The 23,562-nt window shown below is 37.1% G+C and overlaps 1 protein-coding gene across 3 annotated transcripts in view; it reads right to left on the bottom strand.

The window, feature by feature from the left end:
- SH2D4A (SH2 domain containing 4A) overlaps positions 1-23,562 on the bottom strand; it is a 352,968-nt gene that overhangs the window by 111,514 nt on the left and 217,892 nt on the right. For all 3 annotated transcript variants that reach the window (XM_053703206.1, XM_053703207.1, XM_053703208.1), the window contains one exon: positions 15,585-15,744. In XM_053703206.1, coding sequence (XP_053559181.1) covers positions 15,585-15,744 — 160 coding nt within the window. The remainder of the gene's footprint in view (positions 1-15,584; positions 15,745-23,562) is intronic.

Raw genomic sequence — 23,562 nt, 5'->3', positions numbered from 1 at the left:
ACAGCAGTGAGGGAGAACAGAAACTGTCAGAAAACAGATTAAGCAACTGCCAAGTGGAAAAATAGTGCCCAAACATTTATTCACTCAGTACCTCAGCAAATGAAAATGATTTTACATTCCAGCAAAAACGTTAAACATAATCTCTAGTTATTAAACAGCTTTATGTATTTCTTACAGTGTAATTCTAGTGAAGTACCATTCCCCAGAATACTGAAGTGTAAAGTATACATACATGACATTATATCGGTATGGCAGGATTTTCTCATCAATTCCATTGTCAGAAAATAAAAACTGCTACATACCTCTATGCAGATTCATCTGCCCGCTGTCCCCTGATCTGAAGTTTACCTCTCCTCAGATGGCCGAGAAACAGCAATATGATCTTAACTACTCCGGCTAAAATCATAACAAAAACTCTGGTAGATTCTTCTTCAAACTCTGCCAGAGAGATAATAACACACTCCGGTGCTATTTTAAAATAACAAACTTTTGATTGAAGATATAAAACTAAGTATAATCACCATAGTCCTCTCACACATCCTATCTAGTCGTTGGGTGCAAGAGAATGACTGGGAGTGACGTAGAGGGGAGGAGCTATATGCAGCTCTGCTGGGTGAATCCTCTTGCACTTCCTGTTGGGGAGGAGTAATATCCCAGAAGTAATGATGACCCGTGGACTGATCACACTTAACAGAAGAAAAAGAGTTAGCCAATTTAAGAGCTTGAACTCTGTCCAAAACCTCCTCGTACGAAGATTCTTTATTGAGCGACTTTTCTAGTTCTTTGAACCAGAAACACGCAGTTGTAGTGACAGGAACAATGCATGAAATTGGTTGTAGAAGGTAACCTTGCTGAACAAACATCTTTTTAAGCAAACCCTCTAACCTTTAATCCATAGGATCTTGAAAACACAACTATCTTCTATAGGAATAGAAGTGCGTTTGTTTAGAGTAGAAACCGCCCCCTCGACCTTGGGGACTGTATGCTATAAGTCCTTTCTGGGGTCGACTATAGGAACTAATTTCTTAAATATAGGGGGAGGACAAAAGGTATGCCGGGCCTTTCCCACTCCTTATTTACTATGTCCGCCACCCGCTTGGGTATAGGAAAAACATCGGGGGGCACCGGAACCTCTAGGAACTTATCCATCTTACCTAATTTCTCTGGAATGACCAAATTGTCACAATCATCCAGAGTAGATAATACCTCCTTAAGTAGTGCGTGGAGATGTTGAAATTTAAATTTAAAAGTTACAATATCAGGTTCTGCTTGTTGAGAAATTTTCCCTGAATCTGAAATTTCTCCCTCAGACAAAACCTCCCTCCTGGCCCCTTCAGATAGGTGTGAGGGTATGTCAGAACAGATATCATCAGCGTCCTCTTGCTCTTCAGTGTTTAAAACAGAGCAATCACGCTTTCTCTGATATTATCCATTACAGCCATTAATTGTTGTATGGTAATAAGTATTGGCGCACTAGATGTACTAGGGGCCTCTTGTGTGGGCAAAACTGGTGTAGACACAGAAGGGGATGATGCAGTACCATGCTTACTCCCCTCATTAGAGGAATCATCTTGGGCAATATCATATCTATGGCATTATTATCCCTACTTTGTTTGGACATTATGACACAAATATATCACATATATTTAAATGGGGAGACACATTGGCTTTCATACATATAGAACATCGTTATCTGATGGTTCAGACATGTTAAACAGGCTTAAACTTGTCAACAAAGCACAAAAAACGTTTTACAATAAAACCGTTACTGTCCCTTTAAATTTCAAACTGAACACACTTTATTACTGAATATGTGAAAAAGTATGAAGGAATTGTTCAAATTTCACCAAAATTTCACCACAGTAACTTAAAGCCTTAAAAGTATTGCACACCAAATTTGAAAGCTTTAACCCTTAAAATAACGGAACCGGAGCCGTTTTTACATTTAACCCCTATACAGTCCCAGGTATCTGCTTTGCTGAGACCCAACCAAGCCCAGAGGGGAATACGATACCAAATGATGCCTTCTATAAGCTTTTTCAGTGGTTCTTAGCTCCTCACACATGCATCTGCATGCCATGCTTTCCAAAAACAACTGCGCATTAGAGGCGCGAAAATGAGGCTCTGTCTATGACTAGAAAAGGCCCCCAGTGAAAAAGGTGTCCAATACAGTGCCTGCCGTTTTTATTAAAACAATCCCCAAGATTTAACAACTATTAAAAGTAATAATCTGCCAAATATACTTAGTAAAGTAATCGTTTTAGCCCAGAAAAATGTCTACTAGTTTTTTAAGCCCTAATGAAGCCCTTTATTCTTTTACTTAAACTAAGAAAATGGCTTACCGGTTCCCATAGGGAAAATGACAGCTTCCAGCATTACCGAGTCTTGTTAGAAATGTGTCATACCTCAAGCAGCAAAAGTCTGCTCACTGTTTCCCCCAACTGAAGTTAATTCCTCTCAACAGTCCTGTGTGGAAACAGCCATCGATTTTAGTAACGGTTGCTAAAATCATTTTCCTCTTACAAACAGAAATCTTCATCTCTTTCCTGTTTCAGAGTAAATAGTACATACCAGCACTATTTTAAAATAACAAACTCTTGATTGAAGAATAAAAACTACATTTAAACACCAAAAACTCTAAGCCATCTCCGTGGAGATGTTGCCTGTACAACGGCAAAGAGAATGACTGGGGAAGGCGGAGCCTAGGAGGGATCATGTGACCAGCTTTGCTGGGCTCTTTGCCATTTCCTGTTGGGGAAGAGAATATCCCACAAGTAAGGATGACGCCGTGGACCGGACACACCTATGTTGGAGAAATCCAGCACACTATAACAGTACAGAGTTATTTCCTATAGGACAGTTCTGTTCCCTTCTACAAAAAACAAAACAAAAAAACACCCAGTAAAAAACAAATGCTTTGGGGGGAGGGTATTTAACCAGACCTCTTTACCCAGAGTTATTTTTTTGCCACTAAAAAGCATTTTTCTTATGACAGTAAAACCAGACATATAAATACAACGAGAGGAATATGGTCAAGTACTACTGGTGTAGCACATACCCCCCAACTGTCCCAATTTTCGCGGGACAGTCCCGATTTTAGGGGTCTGTCCCCCTGTCACGGGTTGCTAGCCTTCTGTCCCGATTTGCCCCATGCATTAAAAAAAAAAATTTTTATTCTATTGGGCCCATACTCAGAAGCAGCTGGCTTTGCTCTCACAGGGTTAGATACCTGTTAGATTCCCTGTGGAAAAGAAATGGTGTGTGGATTAAGCAGGAGTAAGAAGGCTGTATACACTATGACCACGGGTAATGGTGACCTCTCTAACCTACCTCTGGTAGTGATGATGTCTAACCCCTGTTGATAATACTAGCATGCCTTCAGTTTTATACAATGAGCAGTGCTAATACCAGGGTAACGAACAGTGGCAGTCGCAGACTGCCAGCTAATGTGCTTGTCAACCCCAGAACTCCATACAATGATTTACAGATACCTATATATGATGTAGTGTGTGTGTCTGTCTGTATCCATAACTGTGTGTGTGTATCTGTATGTATAAGTTTATGCTATGTAGTGTGCATGTGTCTGCATGTATAAATGTAAGCTATGTAATGTGTGTGTGTATCTGCATGTATAAGTGTATACTATGTAGTGTCTGTGTATCTGCAGGTATAAGTGTATGCTATGTAATGTGTGTGTGTATCTGCCTGTATAAGTGTATACTATGTAGTGTCTGTGTATCTGCCTGTATAAGTGTATGCTATGTAGTGTGTGTGTATCTGCATGTGTAAGTGTATGCTATGTAGTGTGTGTGTATCTGCATGTGTAAGTGTATGCTATGTAGTGTGCGTGTGTCTGCATGTATAAATGTAAGCTATGTAGTGTGTGTAAGTGTATCTGCATGTATAAGTGTGTATCTGCATGTATAAGTGTATGCTATGTAGTGTGTGTGTGTCTGCATGTATAAGTGTATACTATGTAGTGTCTGTGTATCTGCAGGTATAAGTGTATGCTATGTAATGTGTGTGTGTATCTGCCTGTATAAGTGTATGCTATGTAGTGTGTGTGTATCTGCATGTATAAGTGTATGCTATGTAGTGTGTGTGTATCTGCATGTATAAGTGTATGCTATGTAATGTGTGTGTGTGTATCTGCATGTGTAAGTGTATGCTATGTAATGTGGGTGTGTGTATCTGCATGTGTAAGTGTATGCTATGTAGTGTGTGTGTATCTGCATGTATAAGTGTATGCTATGTAGTGTGTGTGTATCTGCATGTGTAAGTGTATGCTATGTAATGTGTGTGTGTATCTGCATGTATAAGTGTATGCTATGTAGTGTGTGTGTGTATCTGCATGTGTAAGTGTATGCTATGTAATGTGTGTGTGTGTATCTGCATGTGTAAGTGTATGCTATGTAGTGTGTGTGTATCTGCATGTATAAGTGTATGCTATGTAGTGTGTGTGTATCTGCATGTATAAGTGTATGCTATGTAGTGTGTGTGTATCTGCATGTATAAGTGTATGCTATGTAGTGTGTGTGTATCTGCATGTGTAAGTGTATGCTATGTAGTGTGCTACTGTGCATTTATGCTGATTTTAAAGGCCAGAATCTACAATATTAATGGGGAATGCAGAGAGCAGTTTTAAAGAATTTATTATTAAATGTCCAATTAAGATAAAAATATTTAGCAATGTATTTGCAAAGGCTAATTAAATACATAGCTCACCTAGCCATACCAGTGGGTTGAGCTTGTGTTTGATTTGCTGCCTAAGTGTATTAAATTATATGACTTTATTTAGAATTATATTTAAAAACATACATATCAATTTTTTTTGCCGCGGGGGGAGGGCGTCCCTCTTTTGAATTTTGAAATGTTGGGAGGTATAGTGTAGCAGTGTATGGCAATGATTTGCTGAAATGGTAATAACCATTCTGAAAAAATGCCATGTTACTTGGCTCCAGTCCCCAAAACCCTTTATATGCCAAAAATTAATAGGTACATTGATATTTACACAGATAAATACATATAATATCCTGCATTACTAAAAGCTAGCTGGTGATTGGTGCCTACACACATTTGTCTTTTGTCATTGGCTCACCAGATGTGTTCAGTTATAGGGGTTAACTAATCAGTTATATACACACAATAATAAAATGGTTTAACCCATTAGAACATTTGCTTTTTGCACTTTTATATCCCTTTAAAGGGACAGTCAACACAAATCCTGTTATTGTTTAAAAAGTTAGATAACATCTTTACTACCCATTCCCCAGCTTTGCACAACCAACATTGTTAGATTAAAAGGACAGTAAAAAACAGATTTGTTGTTTAAAAAGGTAGATAATCCCTTTATTACCCATTCCCCAGTGTTGCATAACCAACACGGTTATAATAATATACTTTTTACCTCTGTGATAATCTTGTATCTAAGCGTCTGCAAACTGCCCCCTTATTTCAGTTCTTTTGACAGACTTGCATTTTTAGCCAATCAGTGCTGACTCCTAGTAGCTTCACGTGCCTGAGCTCAATGTTATCTATGTGAAACACATGAACCAACACCCTCTAGTGGTTAAAAACTGTCAAAATGCTTTCAGATTAGAGGCAGCCTTCAAGGTCTAAGAAATTAGCATATGAACCTCCTAGGTTTAGTTTTCAACTAAGAATACCAAGAGAACAAAGCAAAATAGGTAATTAAGTAAATTAGAAAGTTGTTTAAAATTACATGCCCTATTTAAATCATGAAAGTTTTTTTTACTTTACTGTCCCTTTAATATACTTTATAACATTTAAACCTCTAAATTTCTGTCTGTTTCTAAGTCCCTAAAGACAGCCTCATGATCACATGCTTTTTTATTTGCTTTTGAGTGCTAGTTCATGTGAGCCATATAGATAACATTGTGCTCAAGCCCATGGGTTCTAACAACACAGCACTAATTGGTTAAAATGCAAGTCAATAGATAATAAATGTAAAGTCATGTGATCAGGGGGCGGTCAGAAGATGCTTAGAAACAAGATATAATTACAGAGGTAAAAAGTGTATTAATAAAAGTGTATTGGTTATGCAAAACTGGGGAATGGGTAATAAAGGGATTATCTATCTTTTTAAACAATAAAAACATTTGAGTTGCCTGCCCCTTTAAGGGTACTTGAGTACTGTGGCTGTGGAACATTACTGTTATGCATACTTCATAAGAAAGATTATATATTTATTTACATAAAGTGAGCCCCTATGTTATACTAAATTAAATAAAAGCACACTTGCTAATAAACACATACTAAAAGTGTCCTGCTTTGTAAGGTAAGGGCGTGTAAATGTGTCTGGGCATAAGTGGTTTCATGGTCCTCAAACGGGCAAGGAAGTTAAAATTAAGGATGAGTTTTTCTGTTCTTTCTTCTGACTTCTTACCTACTGTTCAATTCTTAAAGGGACATTGAACCCCAATTTTTTCTTTCGTGATTCAGACAGAGCATGCAATTTTAAGCAACTTTCTAATTTACTCCTATTATTAAATTTTCTTCATTCTCTTGGTATCTTTATTTGAAAGAGAAGAATGTAAGTTTAGATGCCAGCCCATTTTTGGTGAATAACCTGGGTTATTCTTGCTGATTGGTGGATAAATTCATCCACCAATAAAAAAGTGCTCTCCAGAGTTCTGAACCAAAAAAGAACCTTAGATGCCTTCTTTTTCAAATAAAGATAGCAAGTGAACGAAGAAAAATTGATAATAGGAGTAAATTAGAAAGTTGCTTAAAATTGCAATTGCATGCTCTATCTGAATCACACACAAAAAAAATTTGGGTTCAGTGTCCCTTTAACCCCTTAACGACCAAGGACGTACGCCACACGTCCTCAAAAAAAATACACTTAATGACCGAGGACGTGTGGCGTACGTCCTTGGTCTGGAAAGCAGCTGGAAGCGATCCTGCTCACTTCCAGTTGCTTTCCGGTTATTGCAGTGATGCCTCGATATTGAGGCATCCTGCAATAACCTTTTTTAGCAATCCGGTGCAGAGAGAGCCACTCTGTGGCCCTCTCTGCACCGGACATCACCGGCTAAATCCGTTGGTGGGTGGGAGCCGGTTCGGGAGGCGGCCATCGATGGCCCTGATGATCTGTAGGGGGGCGGGATCGTGGGCGGGAGTGATCAGAGGCGCGCACGGGAGGGAGGGGGCGGGCGCGTGCACGGGGAGGGAGCGGGTGGGAACCGCTACACTACAGAAAAATTATGTTTGAAAAGTTGTAAAAAAAATAGTTTGATTTATGTTAAAATACATTAGTCAGGGGGTGGGGGATTGGTCTGTGGGGGGGGGGGGGAGCTACACTACAGAAAAACAGGCAAAAAAATAAAAAAAAACTTTTTTTGCAAACTGGGTACTGCCAGTACCCAAGATGGCCCCCAATAAGGCAGAGGGGGAGGATCAGGGAGGTTGGGGGCTAAGGGGGGGATCCTACAAAGTAGCATACGTAAATATGCTAAAGATGTATTTTATTTTTTAAAACTTTTATTTTAGTACTGGCAGACTTTCTGCCAGTACTTAAGATGGCGGGATAGTTGTGGGGTGGGGGAGGGAAGGGAGCTGTTTGGGAGGGATCAGGAGGTCTGATGTGTCAGGTGGGAGGCTGATCTCTACACTAAAGCTAAAATTAACCCTGCAAGCTCCCTACAAACTACCTAATTAACCCCTTCACTGCTAGCCATAATACACGTGTGATGCGCAGCAGCACTTAGCGGCCTTTTAATTACCAAAAAGCAACGCCAAAGTCATATATGTTTGCTATTTCTGAACAAAGGGGATCCCAGAGAAGCATTTACAACCATTTGTGCCATAATTGCACATGCTGTTTGTAAATAATTTCAGTGAGAAATCTAAAATTGTGAAAAATGTTGCGTTTTTTTTAATTTGATTGCATTTGGCGGTGAAATGGTGGCATGAAAATATACCAAAATGGGCCTAGATCAATACTTGGGGTTGTCTACTACACTACACTGAAGCTAAAATTAACCATAGAAGCTCCCTACATGCTCCCTAATTAACCCCTTCACTGCTGGGCATAATACACGTGTGGTGCGCAGTCGCATTTAGCAGCCTTCTAATTAGTAAAAAGCAAAACCAAAGCCATATATGTCTGCTATTTATGAACAAAGGGGATCCCAGAGAAGCATTTACAACCATGTATGCTATAATTGCATAAGTTTTTTGTAAATAATTTCAGTGAGAAACCTAAAGTTTGTGAAAATAAATTGTGAAAAAGTGAACAATTTTTTTTATTTGATCGCATTTGGCGGTGAAATGGTGGCATGAAATATACCAAAATGGGCCTAGATCAATACTTTGGGATGTCTTCTAAAAACAAATATATACATGTCAATGGATATTCAGGTATTCCTGAAAGATATCAGTGTCCCAATGTAACTATCGCTAATTTTGGAAAAAAAAGTGGTTTGGAAATAGCAAAGAGCTACTTGTATTTATGGCCCTATAACTTGCAAAAAAAGCAAAGAACATGTAAACATTGGGTATTTCTAAACTCAGGACAAAATTTAAAAACTATTTAGCATATGTTTTTTTTGGTGGTTGTAGATGTATAACAGATTTTGGGGGTCAAAGTTAGAAAAAGTGTGTTTTTTTCCATTTTTTCCTCATATTTTATCATTTTTTTTATAGTAAATTATAAGATATGATGAAAATAATGGCATATTTTGAAAGTCCATTTAATGGCGAGAAAAACGATATATAATATGTGTGGGTACATTAAATGAGTAAGGGGAAAATTACAGCTAAACACAAACACAGCAGAAATGTAAAAATAGCCTTGGTCCCAAACGGACAGAAAATGGAAAAGTGCTGTGGTCATTAAGGGGTTAAAGGAACATGGAAGTCAAAACTAAACTTTTGTGAACATACAGTGAACTAAATACTATGTAAAAGTCATACTTTGGGGGGGCGGAGCCAACAGCTGGGCAGAGAGGACGTGTATCAGAGAGCTCCTGCTGAAACATTTATAAAATAACGGCAAATTGCAGTTTTCTTAATGTAATTTGCTCCAAATACTTACTTAGGTCCAAGCAGGATTATCTCCACACTACTTGACAGTTACTTTGCTGAACTTATGCATCAGCCTCTATATCTGGATCCCATGCAGGTATATGAGGCCTACTAAAACTACGGAGGTCAGAGATTAACTAATGGATGTATGCTTTAGATACGATTGATTTCTACATTATTATACTACAGACTTCTAGCTCTTGCCTAACTTCTCACAAGCAACATAAACCCACTTTATTGCATTGATAACCTGAAGTCTTACTCACTCGGTTTGCGGAGGCCATGCTGTGAGAAACGCCATTTTGCATGAGATACTTCCCAACTACATGCTTATTTCGCCGGCAATATACTGCCAACTTTAACGCCTCACCATGGAGGATCATTATAGTGAACTGAGAGCTATGCTGCAGAGCTTGGATCTCCGGATGACAACTCAGTTCTACAGCCTGAGGTCTGAGATCAGAAGCGTTCGTAGAAGCAAGGAGATGTCCGCTGCTGAATTGGCTGAGATTAAGGGTACCACACGAGTGTTCCCAAGACCAAGTACCGCGCAGCAAAAGGAGATGATAGCGCCGATAACCCAAGTGCTTATACCCACCTATCCCCTGACCTCCCTTACCTCAAAAGAGCCTGACCCCCTAAAAGAAAGTGAACTGAGCGACATAGCTGTAGATGCACATTAGCTAGTGGGGACAGGTGAGGCTGGCTGCCCGACGTCGCAAAAAGATCCGCATGGAGACTCAGGCTCAATTAGGTCCCCTCTAATACTGCAGATATTGAGTCCAGTGTGCACGGAGGTGACTCAGTGCTCAGAAGCCTGCTCGCTCCTAATGGGTAAACATCAGAATCGCTACAACCTGAGAGCAAATGGCGGTAGTACGCTAATCCAAGAATCCTGCTCTAGATACACTAATCTACCCCACGTTCTAGCGAGAATGGGAGTGGGATGATTCAGGTTCGACTTCAGACTGTTTCTGGGCTATCTATTCGTGGGATGCCCCACGAAGCTTAAATATCAATATTTCATTTATATCTTCAGACTTTAAACTCTGTTTGTCTTGAACATAAATCTATACCATGTTTAGAGATTGTTAGTAACCTGAATGAAGGCTTGTAGCCTGAAGAATGGGGACATAATAATTTATTCTATAACTTGGTGTTGTCTAGCTTTAGGTTTGTTCTGCATGTTCAAAGTATATTAGGTAACCACGCTACACCTACACTGCCTGGCTGCATAGTTAACTAAAGCCAAAAGCATAAGTACGACTGTATGATTGTTTTCTTGTTCCTTTACCTCCAAATCAGTGGTGGTTAACATTAATTGCTTATATGGAGCCTGACAAAACTGGGCATGTAAGCTGTTGATGTACAGTTTATTACAATGCATGTAGCCTGACACTACTATACTTAGATTCCCTGCTCTTAGGCATTATGTTGTAGTGCTGTACTTCATAACACCATATAGACTGATCTCATGCCAGTCAGTAATGCTAACACTGATGTGTTTTACACTGTTTATATTTTTTCAGTTATCACATTTATTATTATGTTTGTTGTTTTTTATAATGATATTACCCACCAGAAACTTAATGCAACGTTCTATAATATTATACTTACATAGATAGGTTTAATATATGGAAATACTGATTATACTTGCAGTCAGAAGCGCCAATATATATGATTGTATTGAATTTTGTGTATCAGTTAATTAATAGTATAGCATAGCCTTTGGTGTAGAATGAGATAATATAAATTTATGCATGCGGAGGAAAACTTTACTCCCTGACGTTGCTGTTTAAGCAAAGAATATGCTCATTTAGGTTCATTTACCACACTAAATTACCTGTATATAATACGGTGCTCAATATACAACTATAATAGCGGCACTTTTTGGCGCAAATACCTATGGATTTATCTTTACTTGTAGTGTAGAGGTTTATGATAAGCCCTTTAGATGCCCTAACCTTACAATGGATCTACGCATACACGCTCCTTTAAAGGTGACTCCCAGCTTCAGAGATATCTAGATAGTAACTTAATTTTAGGAAATATGCGGTATACCCAGATATAACAGTCTTTTTGTTCGCATAAGTTATAAATACTACCACTGTTCTATATTAACTACTTCTTATTAGTCTAATGACAACTCTCTCTTACAAAGTTATGTAATAATGAGATGTTTTAGGTTATTTCATATATTTTAGAGATGTTATTAATAATCTTATCGCTTACATGCATCAAAATGGAGCTCCCAAGCTAGATAGAGTTACTCCCATATAAAGTGTTTTCCTTTTGCGAATGTCGAACTAGGCTTTGTGGTATATAATTCCACCTCCACATACTCCTTATAATCTTTCTGGCCTATGACACCTACGGTTAAGGTGCATTACCTATAGGTTTATTGTTTCTTATAACATAAATACTTCAAATAACCTTATATATGCCTTGACCTTATGCCAGGCATTTACAAATATATCCTACTAGGGGAGATTCTCAACTTTGTTAAACCTCTTATATGATATGGGATATTCGTAAATCTATTAACTTCCGTATAGCTTAGTCTTCCACGCCACACATTGTGTTGTAATGAATAATTGACTCAGCCAATTAACTTTTCCATGGTCTCCCTCCCCCCCCCCCCCCATTATTGGTGACCATAGCTAGCTACATTGCTATCCCTAGTACTTTCATCAAATAACTTAAGCACGTAATCATATAAATACATAGAAAAATCATTTGTATAAGCGGTGCTTACCCGCTGACATTTCCCTACTTTCCCCCTCGCTCCTTCTTTGGCTCTTGATATCATGACTCTGTCATTTGATTGATTGCTTCTAATTATCAAGGATAAATTGGGTCTCTCTAGTAGCTACAGTGCTCTTCTAGAGCATCTTTCACCACTATAGCCCGGAATAATAGCTACTCACAGTATTCTATAAAAAATATAAAAGGAGGGTTTCAGATATGTTTTGACGTTCATATTATGTTTTCTTTCCCTGTCATATTGTTGTTAAAACAATCACTACAATGTTTTGTATTATGTTTATGTCATGGTTTTATGATGTCATTTTGAAAAACCCTCAATAAAAATTATTCAAAAAAAAAAAAAAAAGTCATACTTTGGTATGCTCAGGAGCAGCAATGTACTACAGGGAGCTAGTTGGTGACTGGTGCTTCTTGTTATTGGCTCATCACGGTTTAAGCTAGGTCCCTAGGGTCAGGAGATGACTTTAACTATGAGTTTAACCCAGTTGCAGGGGTTAAACACATAGGCCTCAATCACAGTCTATCAGTGATTTGCACCCAAAAATTATATTTGCTCTACAGCCTAATTAGGAGCAGAGTTTCTTGATCACAATGCTATACGGTTTTGTTTGTTAAAAACCTGCTGCAGCAAAAGCATTGTAAACCAAAAAGTTCCAGAAAAGGTTATTTTTGGTGTATTAAGTACCTGTTTTCAAGATAGAAAACTGAGAGGTCTCCCATTCACACCTCTTAAGTTTACAGTAAAGATCTATTCATGAAACTCCTTTGTTCATTTGGCAAAGAAAAAAACTTATTTGCATGTGTGACATTTATCTATTGTCAACACAATACATCCTGAACACTCAGAATCCATATGAATGTGATACATAAGGACATACTTCTATGGCAACTTGTAGACAACAACATATACAAATAGTGTTTTATTATATTTCAATTTTCGATTTTAAATCACACTCGCACTGGCGTGATTGTCACTAACAGAACTGGTGTTATTAAAGTTGTATTTTCACAGGAGATCACTTAGTCTCGACTTTCATAATTAACTATTACAATCTGTTTCCATCCACACCACTGCAAACCCATCTAAAGGCATCTCTTATGTTGCTAGTATAGGCAGACTGTGCCCTCTTTTTCTATCGCTATATGGATTATTTGCAAATTTCACAAGGATGGTTTGAAACAAAATTTGGCATGAACTGTAATCAAATTAGTGAATGCGAGCTTCTATGTAAAACAGTTAAAATAACTTTTCTCTTTTTTTCCCACTTCTTTTAAAGGACCAGTCAACACAGAAGATTTGCATAATCAACAAATGCAAGATAACAAGACAATGCAATAGCACTTAGTCTGAACTTAAAATGAATAGTAATTTTTAAAATGTATGTCTATTTCCACTCCCCCTGTATCATGTGACAGCCATCAGCCAATTACAAATGCATACATGTACCATGTGACAGCCATCAGCCAGTCACAAATGCATATACGCTTATTCTGTGAATTCTTGCACATGCTTAGTAGGAGCTGGTGACTCAAAAAGTTTAAATATAAAAAGACTGTGCACTTTTCTTTAATAGAATTAAATTGGAAAGGTGTTTCAATTGCATGCTCTATCTGAATAATGAAAGTTTAATTTTGACTTGAGTGTCCCTTTAAACTGTAAATCGTGAACCTGCTGTCTTGCTGCTTTGTATATTTCGAAGAGACCCTTTAACAAGACTGTTTTATAGGGGACGAGCCTCCATGTATTCTAAGCATGTATATTAACAAACCTCTAGAATGTCTACAGTGGCTATTTCAGAGTGTTTAACATATATCAAGCACATAGGCTGTTTGGAAATAGCCGTGAAATAGTCTAAGAAATGTTTGAAAAGCTCTTCTGAGGACTTATCAAGTGTCTAGAGGTGCCAAACTCAATAAAGCTGTTGAAAAGTGAGCCAAAAACGTAATGTGATCGCCAAGCTCTTTTCAGCTCCATAGGGAAAATAGGGCTTTTTGTGAGGATCCGAAAACCTGTTGCAAGAGCAGGAATCAGCCAAAAACGCTCTATTGTAATAGGGTCAAATCAAAATATAGCATTTTCATCCCGAAAAAGAGCTGAAGATGTCACACCCGATTGATTGTGATTGAGGCCATAGTTATATGCAATAATAAAACGCTCTAACACAGATCATTTTCTTTTTGCCCGTTTATGTCCTTTTAACAGTTTATGCTCACAGATCTTTTCATTCTGAACCTGAAATTGGTGTGACACAGATCTATAACACTCCAGTTACCCTGACTGAGGTGTAGGTGGATAAAGAGTCAATTAGCTCATGGTTTGTACCAAGCTTCTGCTACTACGATGGGCAGGGGGGGGGGGGGTCTGTTCTTGTTTGTTCATTTTCAAAGTGTTTTTGAGCAAAATATACAAAATTAGCATTGTTTTGTTTCTGAGAACTGATCCTTTAATCTTAAAAGTGACTAGACTGAAAAAAAATAAACTCTCCTACTTTTGAATTTTAATTGTTGAGCGCAAAATATAAAATAAAAAGAAAAGAATAAATAAATGACCTAAAATAAAGTACATCCATCCTCCTGTGCATTCCATGTCAGGATTCATTGCAGTCATAGAAAGATTTTATTTCACTGCCCATCAAGAAAAATACATTTATTTAAAAGTAATCAGTTCTAGAAAAGTCTTAGTTGCATATGGATGATAGCTTATCTTGTTTAGGTGTTAAAAATGAAGCTTCCCAACAGGGGTGTTGCTAAACTACTAATATAAATGGGGCTATTGCCCAAGATAAATGAATGGGGCAGTAGCCCAAGATAAATTATACCACTAATATGAATGGGGAAATAGCACAAGACAATTTAAAATCCAGAGACTGCCCTATAGGAAGATTGACTATGATACAACATAATAAAATAGAGTACATAATTCTCATTCAGGAATAGCCTGCAAACTACCATAATTGGGCTGTGTACTAGCAAAATCCTTAGATACCCCTGAAGCCTTTCTGAAGATGACTTGGGGTTTTAGCCCAGAGTAGTCTTTTTAGCCACACCCCTGCCTCCAATTTTTTTCCCCAGTGCTTTATGACCACCATTGGACGGCCCATCATTTTATGCAACTAAAGCAAAGAATCAGCAGCAGATAATACAGAAAATAAAGACTCATCTAGATATGATTATATTAAAACATGTCTTTAAAGGGACAGTATACTGCAAAATTGTTTTTCCCTTAATGTGTTTGCAATTCATTTTATTACCTGCAGACTATAAAACGTATGATAAAATGCTTTTTTGGGTTTATTTTTATATATGAAATAACTGGTTTTGTTCTTTTAACATTAAAATGGGTTGTGCTTGCATGGAAATCAGATTTTCTTATGTTATCACTTTCTGTACACACACATGGCTTCTTTATATTATCTCTGTCTGTATACCAAAGCCCAATACACAGATAGAACAATTAAAAATTAACATGGTATTGCCTCTCTCTACTACCTCCCACTGGAAGTTTAATTTCTTCTACTGGCTATGATTACACACCTTTTCTATAGGCAATACTTAAGTATAGAAACTTTCAGTATAGGTAGGGATACCACAGGCAAAATCAGCTATTTTAAATGCTGATATAAAGGAGCTATTTGGAAACCAGTTAATACACTCTGGCAGGTAAAATGGATCATTGGGAACAAATTAAAGGTAAAAACATTTAGACTAAACTGTCCCTTTAAGAACAAGCATCCTGCTTTAAAATGATTATTGTCCTCCTTTTTAATTACCCTAATTTCTTCATTGATTCTTTCCTGTTCTGCTAATTTAGCCTCTTCCCGGGCGACCTTCTTGTTTTCCACAGTTTTCTTCCATTTTTCCACAGTTTCAATCTGGGTCTGCAGTGTCAAGGCTTTGGTAAATTTGGCTAATTCCTCGTCTTGCGCTTTCCTGCAAAATAAAATTGTGGTATGATCAGCAAACAAAACAAAAAAATCAAATTTGTTATGTTTTTGGAATGAAAGTAGCTATTTGTAAATTAATTTGCCAACATAACCGTACAGATAACTATAAAAAAGCCTTGGGAATAAAATTGTAAAAGTTAATCAACAAGTTTAACATTCTCCTAAGGGGCATGTTCATTCGCCATGTCATGTGTAGCTGTGTGTGACTACTGTGAAAAATCAGTACGATGTTCCGGTATGTCCAAGCACATATGCCCATATTCTAAGTTTACTGGCGCATAAACTATATTGTAGGATATTTTTTCTGTGTGTTTTTCAGCACATTAAAAACATTTGTCCCCTCAATTTGAACCAGTTATACAGAAAACCCACTGAAACACTCTATAGATATTAAAGGGATATGAAACAGCGCTTCTTTAGTAAAAACAAATATGTTAAATCAAAGTCAACAGATTGTGTTAAAAAACAGCAAACAACCTACTTGTTTTCGTGCAAAATTGCCCTCAGGGAGACAAGAGACGGCAGACATGTTTTGAATTTGTTAAATTCTGCCTCTACTGAGCATGGGCAAAACTGCATTCATTAAACGCTAAGCCACCTCATGTTACTCTAGAAGACTTATGACATCAAACAATATATGCCTTCCCGTAGAGACCCCAGTACCCTTGTGGGACGGTGAAAGGAAGTAATGCATATTGCTCAAATAAAGTTTAAAAAAGAAGAATGATGAATAATACATATTGCAATCATTTCTGTTAAAGGGATAGAAAATTCCAAATTGAAATGGGCATGGGTGCATTTCAATTAGAAATAGAAGCATTTTTGGAATATACTTTAACTATAAGTTATTACTGTTTTCTGCGAAATACACAAATATGCTGTGGGGGCCCATGCACCAGTATTCAAATACCACACTTTCTCAATGAGCTGGCAGTGGTGCGAATTTCTTCTGTAAGGACAAAGGGCTAGATTACAAGTGAAGCAGTATTTAACGCTCGCATGCTAATTCTGCTAGAAGTAAGCTTTTTGCGCGTCGGGTTGTGCTCGTATCAGTAACCTGATGTGCGCAAAAAGCAGAACTTAGGATATTGTGCGCACATTAACATATTCCATGATAGAAGTCAATGGAGCAAAAAATGTGGTACAAAAACTGAACACTCTACTCACGCTCAAACCTGATGATGGATATATATATATTATGTTTTTTGCACAAATAAATATATATTTATGTGTATATATATATATATATATATATATATATATATATATATATATATACACACACACATTTAGAAATACAAAGAACAGATTCTGCTATGTGCATAAAATTGGAATGTGAAATATTTGCAATATATACACAGTATAAGACTTTATTAAAAATTAATATTGCATAGATATGGTTTTACATGTTTTCATCTACTTAAAGGGACACTGAACCCAATTTTTTTCCTTCATGATTCAGATAGAGCATGACATTTTAATCAACTTTCTATTTTACTCCTATTATCAAATTTTCTTTGTTCTCTTGCTCTCTTTATTTTAAAAGCAGGAATGTAAATATTAGCAGCCAGCCCATTTTAGGTTCAGCACCACGGATAACGCTTGCTTATTGGAGAATTACATTTATCCACCAATAAGCAAGCATAACCTAGGTTCTCAACCAAAAATGGGCCGGCTCCTATGCATCACATTCCTGCTTTTTAAATAAAGATAGCAAGAGAACAAAGAAAAATTGATAATAGGAGTAAATTAGAAAGTTGCTTAAAATTCCATGCTCTATCTGAATCATGAAATAATTTTTCTTGGGTTTAGTGTCCCTTTAAAGTGATGGATTTACCATCACTAAAAATAAAGTGGAGTTTAAGTGATCAGATATGTAAAAAAAAGGGTGCTAAACTCATCCTGAATGTGCCACCAAACATAGCCAAACTCAGCGGCTCCGGCTGCCCTCGGCCCATCCCTTCGGCCCATCACTCTTCTACCAATGAGGTTACACTTGCACCTCTAAACCAATAGCCGTGTGTGCATAAAGAACACTGTCAGCTCACCTCATTGAAGGAGAGCGACGTGCTGTGGGTGGCCGGAGCCGCTGAGTTTAGCGACAACGGCACAGAATGGGTGATTTTAGCACCCTTTTTTTTTACATGTTTGATCATTTAAACTCCACTTTATTTTTAGTGATGGTAAATCCTAGGATTTGTTATACACTGGGATAACAAATGGACATATATATATATGTATATGTGTGTGTATATATATATATATATATATATATATATATATATATATATATATATATATATATATGTGTTTGTGTGTATGTATATATGTATGTATCTCAATGTTGTAGACCATTTTTTTTTAACACACCTGAGACCTCAAATCTTTGGGCCCTTATAACTTTTTTGTGCAATATTTTTTTAAATAATTTTTATGAGATAGTGTTATTATGAGTGTAATTTATTTTTTATGTGTTTTGTGACACTTTTTGTTTCACGAAACAGTTAACCAGAGCTCTGAGGATGCACGTTAACTTCAAATGCCTTTAAATGAATTGCATTTACTTTCAACTTGTAATTCGAGCCCAACATCTGACGAGCACAAACACCCCCAATAAACCCCTTTTTGCTCACACATAACTGTAAGCACACCACTCTGGCCCATAATTTGTCTTGCAAGCTGATTCTCTGCGAAGGTGTATTGTTTGAATGCTGGTGCATAGCGCTTAAAGGATATGTGCGTATGCCACAGAAAAACAGTAATAACTTTTACTAGAAGCATGTTTGCAAATAGAAGTATATTGCAAAAGTGCTTCTATTTCATATTTAAATAGACCCATTTAAAGTGACATTAAACACGTTGAGATGGTAATATAAAATTATAAATTGTATATATATATATATATATATATATATATATATATATATATATATATATAAAAACTGCAATATACTTTCATTATTTATTTTGTCCCCTTTTCCTGTAACTCAAATTCTGAAATTGTGAGCTTTTCAGTTCATGTTAGAAATGGAAGTGCAGAACATTGTTATCTTCCACACAGCCATTGGCTGCACAATCTAGTGACCTAGTTATAACTGTCCCTTATTGGCCACAGCAGAGAAGGTAATCTAAGTTACAACATGGCAGCTCCCATTATTTTATAGACACTAAAACTTTACACTTACTTTGTCACTATTTAAACAGCTAATGAAACTTTTGACAAATACATCCATGATATTCTCAGATTCATATTTTCTTTGAATGTATCGTTCTATCTAGCATTTATTAAGGGCTAAATTACAACTGTAGCACTAATTAATCAGGCACCTGTTTACGGGCGCTCGTTAAATAAACAGCCATTACAAGTGCTGGTTATTGCTATCGCAAGCTCGCCGTAGCAATTAGCGCTCATAAAATTAACCAGAGAGCAGATCTCTGGTTAATTTTATAAATGTCCCCCAATTGCCCCCAAAATTAGGAATATTGTGTCTTTATTGAAAAAAAATAATGTAGCAACTTTAAAAATGTTTTAAATAACTGCACTAAGCAGTTCTTGGGGGCTAAAGTTGGTGGGTGTGGGGTGTTTGAAGGAAAAAAAACGGCACTGAAACGTACCGTTACATAGCAGTCTATGGGGACTGTGTATATACACATATTAACACAAATATATATGTATATATTCATATACATATATATATATTTATATTTGCTGCCAATCGCTGTGCAACTTACCCCCTTTTGCTGCGCTAGTTCATTGGAGCCTATGGAAACGCACTCTCGTTCTTCTTGCTTCCATGTAATGCAAACGCGAGGTCACGTTCCCATTGCACCTCACTTGTAATACCAGTGCACATTTGTGGAAGCGATATTTTGTGCTCAACTTGTAATTTAGCCTTAAGTGTTTAATGTCCCTTAAAAAAAAAAAAAAACACCAAGCAGTGGCTTATATTTAATTACAATAATGAAAAAAGCGTGTTTTTTTTTCCTTTAAAGGGACATTGAACACACAGAATGTCCTGCACCCACTTCCATGCACACAGCTATGATTTATAGTGTTTGCCCAAATGGTGATAGGCCCAGTTGACCTTTTCTCGAAAAAAAATTCTCGAAACCTATAATTCATAAATAAATTATTCAAGTATTTGTAATTTTTTTCAATAAATTTAATTTAAAAAAAAATGATGTGGGGACATAAAGTGTCCCTTAAAGTGTTAAAGTGTACACAGACACACATATGCTAATATGGGTGTGCACAAAAAAGATATGAGAGAACAAATATTTCTAGAGGGATTGGTGGTAGATGATTATTTGTTGCATGATTTAGCTTTTTTTATAGTCATCAATATTTGTGTTCTCAATACATCCCTTAAACACAGGACAATGAGAAATGTAGTAATGTTAATAAATTGCTTAATTAAATGCCTTTCTCAGGCAAGTTTTGAGCTTTGTAGATAAAGAAATGTATTGGTGCCACCAACCTTTGGACTAGATATATGATAAGGCACAATGACTACAGTAAGCAATGACTCATAAGGCAGCACTTCGGCCACCCAAACCATAGCTTTAAAGGGACAGTAAATGAAAACATTTTAGCAGAATATGAACTATAGACAAATAGTGAATGTGCCCCTGTGGCACCACCCCAAGGCAGAACATGCTGTGATCTGAAAATGTGATTGCAGAACATGCAGCATGCCTGCAGAAAGAAAGGGTTTCTCACTGAAATTATTTACAAACAGCTTGTGCAATTATGGCACAAATGGTTGTAAATGCTTCTCTGTGATTCCCTTTGTTCAGAAATAGCAGACATTCATGGCTTTGGCGTTGCTTTTGGTAATTAGAAGGCCGCTAAATGCCGCTGCACACCACACTTGTATTATGCCCGGCAGTGAAGGGGTTAATTAGGTAGCTTGAAGGGTTAATTTTAGCTTTAGTGTAGTGTAGTGGACAACCCAAAGTATTGATCTAGGCCCATTTTGGTATATTTCAGCTACCATTTCACCGCCAAATGTAATCAAATAAAAAACAAAATCGTTCACTTTTTCACAAACTTTCGGTTTCTCACTGAAATTATTTACAAACAGCTTGTGCAATTATGGCACAAATGGTTGTAAATGCTTCTCTGGGATCCCCTTTGTTCAGAAATAGCAGACATAAATGGCTTTGGTGTGGCTTTTTGGCAATCAGAAGGCCGCTAAATGCCGCTGCGCATCACACGTGTATTATGTCTAGCAGTGAAGGGGTTAATTAGGTAGCTTGTAGGGAGCTTGCAGGGTTAATTTTAGCTTTAGTGTAGAGATCAGTCTCCCATCTGACACATCACACCCCCTGATCCCTCTCAAACAGCTCTCTTCCCTCCCCACCCCACAATTGTCCCGCCATCTTAATTACTTGCAGAAAGTCTGCCAGTACTAAAATAAAAGGTTTTATTTTTATCATTCTGCTGTGTAGGATCCCCCCTTAGCCTCCAACCTCCCTGCCCCCCCTACCTTATTGGGAGCCATCTTGGGTAATACAAAATTTACAAAAAAATTGTTGTTGTTTTTTTCTGTAGTGTAGCTTCCCCCACCCCAAAGACCAATCCCCCCCCCCTCTCCCAGATCCCGTAGATGGTTTCTATAGGAATTCCCTCCCCCCTCTCTCCCACTTTTCTACTAACATTTTTCCGTAGTGTAGCGGTTCCCACCCGCTTCTGCCCCGTGCACGCGCCCGCCCGACGCCCCCGTGCACCCGCCCCCCTCTTCATACTAGAAGCCATTGATGGCCGCCCACCCGCCTCCCACATAAGCTCCCACCCACCAACGATTGCAGCCATCGATGTCCGATGCAGAGAGGGCCACAGAGTGGCTCTCTCTACATCGGATGGGTAAGAAAGGTTATTGCAGGATGCCGTTATTGCAGGAATGGTATCAGATGACAGGATTGAACACAAATGTTGGTGTTCTGTATAGAACAGGCAAACTACTACTGTTGCTGATTAAAAGGATTTATTAAAAACAATTAAAAGCAAAGTAGAGATATTGATTGCCTTGAGAAAGAACCAACCAATTACATTTAGAGGTTTAACGCTTCAATTCTATGCAGATTTATCGCCAAGAACACTCCAAGAAAGGAATTCGCTCCCCTCACCCTCTTGTTAAGATCGAAAAAAAATAAATTACCGCTGGGGTTTTCCTTTTAATTTATCAGTTATACATGAAAATAAAAGAATTACCTGCGCCAAACTATCAGAAATACCAGACTTTTGCAAATTATTGGAGCTGGACCAACCGGAAATGCCATCAAATACACAGATAAGGGAATTAATCCCTGTGAGGAAAAAGGGGAAGTCTTCTAGTCCTGATCCTGCAGTAAAAAGTTCAAATTCTGGGGAGGTAGGAGATCAATCCACCAAGGAAAGACAATACTCGCTAAAAGATAAATTATCCTATTCTCACATAGTTTATCAGAAGATCATTGGAAGGTATAATTAATGCTTTATTTTTATTTGATTCATCAAAAGGTGGATATAACCGACTTGAACTTTTCAGATATGTCATAAATTGTTGTGAGATATTTAATATTATTTGAAACTATAACATTAAATATATTTTTACTTAAAGGGACAGTCTAGTCCAAAATAAACTTTCATGATTCAGATAGAGAATGTAATTTTAAACAATTTTTCAATTTACTTTTATCACCAATTTTGCTTTGTTCTTTTGGTATTCTTAGTTGAAAGCTAAACCTAGGCGGTTCATATGCTAATTTCTAAGAACTTGAAGGCCGCCTCTTCTCTCAGGGCATTTTGACAGTTTTTCACCACTAGAGGGTGTTAGTTCACGTTTATCATATAGATAACACTATGCTCACGCACGTGGAGTTCCAGTGAGCAAGCTCTGATTGGCTAAAATGGATGTCTGTCAAAAGAACAGAAATAAGGGGGCAGTTTGCAGAGGCTTAGATACAAGGTAATCACAGAGGTAAATAGTGTATTTATATAACTGTGTTGGTAATGCAAAACTAGGGAATGGGTAATAAAGGGATTATCTATCTTTTCAAACAATAAAAATTCTGGTGTAGACTGTCCCGTTACACATATTACCACTATGATATAGGACAGTATCTATATTATGATTTAAATTGTATAATCTATATAGAAAAAGGTCTCTTCGGACCTTCCTTTAAGCTTCATCTCAAAAAGAGATGCAGTTTTGGTCCCTCTATGAGGGGTTAGAAAGCGTTTTATTATTCTTTATTTTTACAAAGTATAAAGGGTATCAATTGTTGATTATCAGGTTTGATAAAAATAGGTTGAACAATATGCTATATGGCTTCTGTATACATGTTAATAATGTTTATGTTCAGTTTTTTGATGATGTATTTTGGTGGCCATCCTCTGCAATATAGACTTCATATTTATAATTTGTATTTCAAATATGGCTTGCAATGCTAAACACCCATTAACTATAATTACACAAAACGTAAAGGGTTTCAATATACCACAAAAGAGGAAACAAGCTTTTTTTAGACCACAAGTTTAAGGGGAGTGATCTTTTGCTGCTGCAAGAGACACATTTTAGACTTAACAGGGAGCCTAAATATTTAGATACGCGTTTTGAGACTCATTACCATAGCTCCTTTAACTCTAGACAGAGAGGAGTTAGTATTATTTTTAAAAAGTTAGTATTATTTTTAGTGACAATTATTAATTAATTATAATAATTAATTAATTAATTATTTAATAGAATGTTAGATTTTGTTCAAGGCATGTTACTTTTAGGGGGAGATTTGAATCTCCCTTTTAATCCAAAATTAGACTCAT

Source organism: Bombina bombina, chromosome 2 (genome assembly GCF_027579735.1).
Source record: "Bombina bombina isolate aBomBom1 chromosome 2, aBomBom1.pri, whole genome shotgun sequence".
NCBI lineage: Eukaryota > Metazoa > Chordata > Amphibia > Anura > Bombinatoridae > Bombina > Bombina bombina.
The sequence above is the reverse complement of the archived record's forward strand: the minus strand, read 5'-3'. Positions and strand labels throughout refer to the sequence as shown.